The following is an 8,901-nucleotide window of genomic DNA, read 5'->3' on the forward strand; positions in this document are numbered from 1 at the left end:
GTTTCAATCCTACGCAATACGGTTCCAGAACTACTCATCATTCCCATCGAAGCGTAAGTGCCGCCTCGGGGTTCACATTGACACTAGCACCAGTTTCCTCTATAGTCATTATTGTATGAAACTCTATGGGAGTAGGAGCTCATGATTTTTGACCCGAGACGAGGCGAGCCCCCCCTGCGAAACGGACAGTCTGCGGCCACGCATGGCTGAACGAGCTCATGAAGACATTGCCTTCTGTGCAGGCTTAGAACAGCCAGTCCAGTTAGCGTTCCACATTTTGACCCTGCAATGAAGCATGGTTTGCCACCATTGCCTGCCTCCAAGTGCACCACTGGCACCCTTTGGTGAGATGGTAGAACTCTCTGTGGTGTCCTCACGTGAAATGCCGCATTCGGTTCTCGCAGTCTTTGGTTCTAGTGGTCCAGCTTGCTAGTGAGGTAATATAGCCCAATTAGAGCGGCAACCACAATAACCAATGCTGACCATTTCCAGCCAATTCTTACAAGTGCGGCTTCCCATGTTTCCTAGGGCGCAGGTTGACCCCCTTTTCTGTTTCAACTTACATAAGCAACCTTCCTGCTAGCATAACCGCTAAGTTTCACCTTGTGCAGATGACTGCATTCTTGATTGTGCCCTCCGTTTGACATCATTCCCCTTTAACAACACCTTGACACTATCGCTTTGCAATTTTGCTCATTGCAAACCAACATCCTTCACATGCAAACAACTCTGTTCCACATGAGCAAGCAGCTGCCTGACTGAGGGAGAGCCGGCACACAGGAGGCCTGCGCAAAGAAGCTGTGCAGGGCCGCTAGGTGGGAGCTCAGCCAGCACCGGCTCGCCCCCCCACCCCCACCACGGGTGGACCCCTCACTGCAAAGCTCTGTGCACCTTCAGAGAGGAAGTGCTCACCGTGGGTGTGGTGGGGGGTGGGAGCTCCTGGCGCGCCTGCGCCCGCTCGACAGCATCGTCCAGGAAGTGGTGCGTGGCCTGCTTGGCGGAGCCCTTGATCTTGCCCACGTAGAGCACCTCGAACTGCTGCACCCCTGCGGCGCTGGCCAGCTCGGTGCAGCTTCCTGCCCGCACCAGGGGTGCCTGATGCAGCGACAGCTCCTTGCTCAGCTCCCGCACCGTCACAAACAGCTCCACCACCTGCGTAAAGTACACTCGTGGCACAACAGCTGCAAAGTCCCCCCTGAAGATGAGACGTCCTGTTGGACCCCAGGAATGGACAGAGCAGCAGTGGCATTGTAAGCAGCACGGAGCACTTGTTCCCCAAAGTGGCAGGCCAATATGGAGGACCGGGCTACCTTAGGAGGACTTTGTGACTCACGAGCAAATGCGGTGCTGCAGCCAGGCACACCCTACATTCGGCGATAAAAACACCACGACCCTGGGCAGCTACGAAGACAGCATGCTTGAGCTTTATGCTTAGAGATAACCAAATGGAATGGGCCCCAAGTGCTGTTTGTGGCTGCACCGGGCCGTTTTAACTACCTACAGGCTGTTTAACCACCCTTTACTTCTGGGCTATTAGTGCAAGTCTCTGCCATGGCTGGTCGAAGGGCGCACAACATGCACTGTCTTAGGCCATGCACAGTTTTAGAGCCCTGAAATTTTCGCCTCTGCCCATTTCACGGTTATTTTGTTCTGGTACCGGTTGTATATGCCAGCAGCCAGCCTAATTTAGCCTTGTAAACTGTGCCTGTCACAGCCAATGCCAACAAACTGGTTGGCAGGGTGGTGTAAAGTACACAACGCTGTCAAACCCACTGTTCCTGTTTAGGAAATGCACTTAAATTGGCCAAGAAAACTCCGAACATGGCCTCTGCACCCTGGATTTCAATCTGGTAGGTAATTAGACAATGTTTACACACGACTTCAGTGTCCCTTTAGGTAAAATCAATACAGCTGTCATGTCAGCGAACCATGCTTGGGCATGCAGTAAAGTTGTAGCTTCCTCTTCAAGACGCCCTTGCGGGCAACCCGAGCCATACATCCCGTTTACAGCATGCTGGTGTTGCCAACATTATGAAGCATTACTGCCATTGTAGAATACCACCTTAGAGGAACTTTCACATAACCCTTTTTCAGTACGCTTTCTTGTGGCACTTAAGCACCCCTGGGATAGACTGTTGCCTTACAGGCGTCCTCCAGAGGAGCACCTTTCCTCTGCCAAGCTCTGCACACGAATGGAGTCTTCAGTGTTTGGCTGGCCTAGAGCCCATCTTTACCTGAGCACCAACTCCAGCAGCAAGGTGACTGAACCAGGGTATCCATATACATACATGCAACACGAAATTTCACGTGGGCTCCGTCCCAGAGGGTGCGCGACAGAAACTGCGCAATGCACACCCACCCGAGAAAACACAGCGGTGATATGAAGCTTCGTGGCACTTTTGCTTCCACCTGCGTCTCCGCAAAGAAGTCCATGCCAGGCCCCCCCACTGCACAGCATACAGCCTATGTTGTACAAAAAGAACTGGCCTGCCATGTTGGTAAGCACATAATGAAAACACAGGACTTGATCGAGGTACAGACTAAAGGGTCAGCACACGCATTAAAGAACCCCCCGTGTCGTTACTCGGCAAAATTTTTTTGGAATTCGTGCCCACATTTCCGGAACAATAACACACGCTCAGTTATGAGCCAGCACTGACGACGCATGTCCATGGCTGTCGCCGTCAATTCACAAGTCTGCGTGGACCGGCCCAGCAACGGCTAAGGTGGGACCAGCTGGGGGGAAGGGGGGTGTGGCCCCCGAACAGAGGCAGTGCCGCCGTGATGCAGCGCACATTCATGCAGCTGCTAGCTTAGGTCTCGGCTGGGTGGGCCTCTCACACAGGACTTCGCCACCCGACTGCGTTGTGACGTACAAACGACACTTTCAGGGCCAAAAGGGAACCCCAAGCCTCCACGGGGTTTGCAGCACACCAGCAGTCTTTTTCCCAAAAAAGAACAGCAGATAAGAAGCCTCAAGGGTAGCAAAAAGTGGGCATGTCTCTTTCTCAGCGAGGCTGATGCGGTGGCGCGACGACTATATGCAACGGGCCAGCAAGACAACATAGTTCCCTTGAAAGACTGCACTGACAAACAACGGTGATGCCGACTAACTAACCTCTAATGAACAGTCTATCTAAATGTTAACAAAAACAGATGAAGCAGGCGCTACAAATCACAGACTTTTTTTGCAGAGTCCTTATAACATAACAGGAACTTGTTTGTGCGATAAGTGGCCGCCAGAGTAGGCCGCCATCAAGAAGCACGGCTGTGCTTCAAGTTCTATTGGATCCTACCACTCAAATGCCAACATAAGTTGACACACCGGTAACTCTGTAATAAATATTTTCCCATTACGTCACTGCCGGCGTCAAGTGGCGCGAAAGTTGAGAGTTTCTCAATGCTTGTTATCTTTTTTTCTTGATGTTAAAAAACGGCAATTGGGCCTGGCAGTGATTCGAGTGTGTTAACATTAGGGGCCTCGCAATGAAGAAGGTGGCACTGTGTCTTCATGGCCGCTTGAAACAACACCGGCATGTGGCTACCGATGGCAGCTGCGCGTAGTACCAGCTGAAGCCATCTATCCCAACTGGGAGAACTGTGCCGGTGGCAAGGGCCGTGCACTGGCGGAGCTAGGAGCTGCCGTCGCGCGAGGACCCTGTGCTAGCACCTCGGCGAGAGCGGAAAGCCAGAGCTGAGCAAGCTTGTGCATTCCCCCCACGAGCGATCGCACGTACCGTGTCCTTGTCAGCCGCCTGGAAGACGTGCACGCTGGGCGGCTCGTCGGGTGCGTTCCTATGCAGGTAGGTGAAGCAGGCGCGGTCGGCGTTCGCCTGCGAGAACCTGGAGATGGAGTGCAGCGGGTGGTCGAACACGAGCCGCTCGTCGCTGTACGCGCGCGCCTTGAGCGACGCGTCGCGCACCTCGAGCAGCACGTCCAGCGGCTGCCGAAGCCCCTCGCGCCGAAGGTCGGCCACGATCCAGGGCAGCATGGGCTGCGTGTAGCGACGGTCCAGGCACATGCAGCCCAGGTAGCGCACGCGGTAGTGGCGCGCCAGCGGCCCCGCCGCTTCGGCCGCCGTCGGGCCCAACTCCATGCCCGCTATGTTGAGCTTCTTGTAGAAGCGCCTGCGCAGCGCCGTCGAGTCCAGCATCGAGGAGGCGGCTAACCCTGCTCGCCGGACGGGCGCACCGCGGTCACCGGGGTGGCGCGCTGCTGCGCGGCTCCATCCGCCGCCGCCTCGAGTGCCGTCAGCGGAGTCTGAAGGAGCGGGCCGCTCTGCGCCGCCGCCGCTCTCGACAGCCAAGCCGGCCAAGCAGCTACTACGACAGCAGCGGCACCGCGCGAGCAGCTGTTCGCGCTTAGCAACGGACGTGCGGTGGAAGCCGCGTGAGAGAGAAACTGGAGAAACGTTTCATGGGTTGGTGTGCTGCCAGCAGTGGCGCACCTACGGGGGGGAGGAGGTTTGGGGTTGTAAACTCCCCAGAGGTCCGTCGACCCAACCCTCCTCCTCACGGCCTCTGCCACTAAACCATGACTAAACCGACAACCGAAGTTCAGCGTGTGAAGTGTGTAGTTAAATAGTTATAGTTAAATAGCTATAGTTAAATCTCGAACAAGAATATTGTTTTACCTCTATTAAAAATAAAAGGAAATGAGAGTCCGCGAGCTTTATACGGTATTAAAAATAAAAGAAGAAAATGAAAGCACGTGTGCTTTTAAGACTGTGCGAACGTAGTTAAAGAAAAAGAACGAAAAAAATGTTTCGTGACACATGCTGTCCGTGGGTAAAAAATTTCTTAATGGTCCCTGGGGGTTTAAATTATTCCGAAGCCCCCCACCCCCTTAGACGCGCCTCGTAGCCCACGCTAAACCGCAATTAGTACAATAGAGAGTTTTAGCATAGCGGCTCCCGTACGCTACGCTAAGGTTAGCGGGTAGCGGGACCGGACTGCGCATGCGCGCGCGGGGAGTGCGAGGAGGTTGCCCCTCAGCGGAGGGAAAGAGCGGGCATGGCGAAGGCAGGCCGCGCGGAACTAATCCACCCCACCGTGACGAATTTGCTCTCCCCAGTCGCGCCCCGCTACCCGCCGCCGTAGCGTTAGCGGACGGAGCACGCTATGCTAAAACTCTCTAATATTTCGCAGGTTCCATTATACCACTCTGAACTTTAGTGCACAACTGAATTCCGTCATGAGATTTGAATCATTTGTGGTATTTAAAAAAAAAAAAGGACGCTGAAATTTTCCGCAGGTTGAGACTCACTATTGTCAAGTTTGCCTCAATTCTGACCTCAAATCAAATCTAATAAGATTAGATCAAATTTATTTTATTTCATCTAAAAGCTTCAACACGTTTTTTTTTTTTTTTCTATACTAAGCACTGACGTCCGAGCTTCCCTTTCCCGTTGCATAAAAGAAGACTCGATTTCAGTGCACTGCAGCACCGGTGCTCCGTTACATCCTCGACAAACCGCACCGGTAGCACCGGTGCGCACCATCTGCCTCATGGAGAAAAGAATACCTTTTCTTTCCTGCATGATCTGCCTCGAAAAACCGAAGCGACCGAAGCGAAACGGGGTGATGACGTGTCATCTTACAAATAAAACACTTATATATATATGTTCTATACCCTTCGTTTAATACTAGCGCTGCGCTGAGGGCAGGAACAAAATACTTTTTTTTTTCTGTTGCAAGAGCTGTGCTAGGCATTATTCCCTTCTCTGCTTTTCGTTCACCAGCATAACCTTCTTTACTCCCTCTCCTAGGGCTTCTGGAAGCCGAAAATTTCTCTATTAAATATTTGGATGGATACACTCACATTCTGAAACTATGTGCCACATAGTTTCTTTTTATTTTACCGCGTTTTTATCTTTGCCTTCTTTTGGGACTTCGCTCTCGCTACCGGCGTTCATCTGAGAATGTAAAGTTTTCCCGAACTGACACCACCCTCCCCACCCGCCCCCACATAGGCCGAGTCGCCATCCTTGTGTCAATAAAGTTTCATTCATTCATTTTTCCGCGGACCACGCATACCCATCATTTTCTGTATACGTCTCCACAAAGCTCTTAGTTCTCAAGCACACTGTACCAGCGCCTCGCCTCGAGCGCTGCCTGCGCCACTGAAATCCCCGTAGCGGCCCGTTTCGAAACCATCCGCGGGAGTCGTTGTCCCGCTCCCCACTGTCGCCGCTGCTTTTGGGGCACGTTCGAGACTGAGATTTACCGTTTTCATGCGGTCGAAACGCGGATTACTGTGAAGCGATCGCTTTGTTCGTAAATGTGGTCTATTTACGAGAGGGTAAACGTTTCTGGTGCGATCTTAGTGTGGTATATTTGGTCTGTATGAGCGCCAGGTGTGTGGCACAGTCCAATGTCGCGAAGGCGGGATTTACATGGAACTGATTGTAATTTCACTGCCCTGAAATTTACTAACAGCGTCTCCGTAAACAGCGTTTCCTCATATGGTCATGCGATGCCTGTACACCATGATGTAAATTGGTTTTGTGCGCTTGTATATCCCAGCGGAGCACTCATACCTGACAGCACGCCAGTTACGATTGCTTATATCATAGAGTTAATACTACTGGCTTATATAATACATTGGACAGACAATGTGGCATAAATTGCACGAACATTCTACAAATGAAGTATGGTAAATAATACAAAAGTATACCTGGGGGTCCGCACCTGACAAAGCATTTAGTGCTGGATCGTCTTGTCCTGAGGTGAGTGCTCGCAAACATTCATCATCTGCTACACCCAGACAACACAAACACATCCTAAGCATGTCCCGAGGACGTTCTATTGAGGACATTATGATGTCCTCAGTACGTCCTCTTTTGATACTCAATTGGTACTGAAAAGGTATTATTGTCCGGCCTCACATCCTCAGAACATCCTCAAAAGGAAGCCACGGATGATTACAGTACATTCGCAGGACTACTGTACGACGTCAGGACATTTTGAGGACTACTTTCTAGCCATAGCCTCCGCGACCAGCGCGGCGAAGGGCTTATAAAGCAAGCCGCGTCCTAGCCTAAGCGCGTCTTCGTAAAGTTACACAGGGAGCCTGCAGAAACTATCACAAACTTAAATCAGATGGCCTTATCAAATAGCACAACTCTTCCAGTGGCTCCTTTTATCATTGTGAACTCCCTGCCCTGTACGTCAAAAAAATGTGTCCACCGAGTGATCAGCTGCGCGTTGAAGTTGTGGTCTCTTTACCTCACAATATGCATAACCCTAGCATTGCACAAGGCAGGCATTCATGCACACTGCGAGGAACCACCGTGGGTTCGAGCTAGTTGAGCACGCTCACGATACTGAAACGCCGTCGCGCCAACTCAACACCGCCTTTATTGGGCAGGTGGAGTAGGGCCGACAAAGGAATATGCCCATGGTACGGAGGGAAGACGTTTAATTTACACCAACGTCCCAGTTACATAATTTACAGTACAGGTACGCACTTCCCTTTAGGTGATAGGGGCGATGGGGCGCCACGCGCAAGTGTGCGCGCGTCGTCGGCGCAGAGCCAGTGGGCTCTTCGGTCAAGGCAAAATCCTCATCCAGCGGCCGTGATCCGGGGCGCGGCGCAACCGTGGTGCGCGCGCGCATGCTCGCAGCAGCGAAGAAGACGCGGCCCCTTCGCTCACAGGCGCGTACCGCACGGCGTGTTCGTCGAGTGGTAGGTACGGCCTCACTATATGCAAGCGTAGGGACAACAGCCGGAAGGGCTGCCGGAAGGGCTGGTGGGCTTTCGCCGGCGCAACAGAGTTGCAGCCGGCTGGTAAAGAAAGCGTCACATACCTTCGACCAACGCCTTCGGCTTCCTGGGAGCGTCTCCCGCCCCAACCTGAACCCGATGTTTCACCAATAAAGTGTTTTCTCTCTCTCTCCCCGAACGGACCCCCGCCCAGGGCGCGCGTTCGCGTCCCGGCGAGAGGGGGGTTCGGGAATCGTGCAAATGAACCAATGAGGTGAGGTTAGCTCGACTACCACCCGCAGCTGCGTGACAGTGTTTTATAGCCGCAACGGTCGCTGCAGCCTTCACCTCAGGCAGGAGTTTGAGAAGACGGCCCGGCTGCGCACAGTGGCGCCGAGACGAGCCGGCATTTCGGGGAGAGAGGGGAAAAACGCCGCACAACGCCACAAACCCAGTGATCGCGCAATGGCTTGGGCGTCAGGATCCCCACAAAGTTGAAAAACGAAAGAAAATTGAGCGCGCAGCTTGTGTGTGTGTGATTACTAAAATGTTCATTCCTTGATTTCGCTCTGCATTTGTGCACAATGACAGTTGCTTAACTGTCGTTGTGCATTTGCGAAATATCAGTGCATTTCGCATCTAGTTGGTCCAATGAGCACGACCTTATTTACGTTTCGACAAACGTTTTTAGCACTTCAGAAGCTGCACTAGGTTTTTTTCATTCCCGTACGAGCTGTTCTGTTTCTTCCGTACTTGACAGATCATTTATTTTTCCGTTATATCATTAACTTACCAATGGTGCCTTGCTATAAGGCGTGAGTGGGCACACATTTAACGAACCACAGCCTTGGAATATACTTAACATTTTCTCGTGGCTTATATTCCCACAAAAGGCACAAGTTATTGTCAGGTGTTGAGTAATCATATCCCCGAAACATATTTTTCTACGACGTATATATTCGAAACAAGGCCGCATTCGTTGTCTGCGCTTCAAAACGAAACTAGCCTCTCAATGTGCCAGGTCTAAACGGGCCACAGAATTCACTTGTACCTGACTTATTCGGAGCTGACAGTGGTGATATGCTGCCGCCGTCGCCGATGCCCGTAAGAGCGGCCTAGAAGCGCGCAGAACCGCACCCCGGATAGCTTTTGTTGGCGTTCGAGCACTCTACCAAGACGCAGCTCTTTTTTAAAGT

At 52.2% G+C, this 8,901-nt stretch overlaps 1 protein-coding gene across 3 annotated transcripts in view; it reads right to left on the minus strand.

Moving 5' to 3' along the window:
* Window positions 1–4,406, minus strand: part of Plx (PTB_TBC1D1_like and TBC domain-containing protein plx) — a 49,767-nt gene extending 45,361 nt beyond the window's left edge. For 2 of the 3 annotated variants that reach the window (XM_077702925.1, XM_077702926.1), the window contains exons 1-2: window positions 3,738–4,406; window positions 913–1,152 (exon numbers count right to left, since the gene is read on the minus strand). In XM_077702925.1, coding sequence (XP_077559051.1) covers window positions 913–1,152; window positions 3,738–4,154 — 657 coding nt within the window. In that variant the 5' untranslated portion in view covers window positions 4,155–4,406. The remainder of the gene's footprint in view (window positions 1–912; window positions 1,153–3,737) is intronic. The other variant, XM_077702927.1, reaches the window with a different exon arrangement.
* Window positions 4,407–8,901: the final 4,495 nt, after the last annotated feature.

Source organism: Haemaphysalis longicornis, unplaced genomic scaffold, assembly GCF_048455015.1.
Source record: "Haemaphysalis longicornis isolate Haplotype H1 unplaced genomic scaffold, Haemaphysalis longicornis Haplotype H1 scaffold_3, whole genome shotgun sequence".
NCBI lineage: Eukaryota > Metazoa > Arthropoda > Arachnida > Ixodida > Ixodidae > Haemaphysalis > Haemaphysalis longicornis.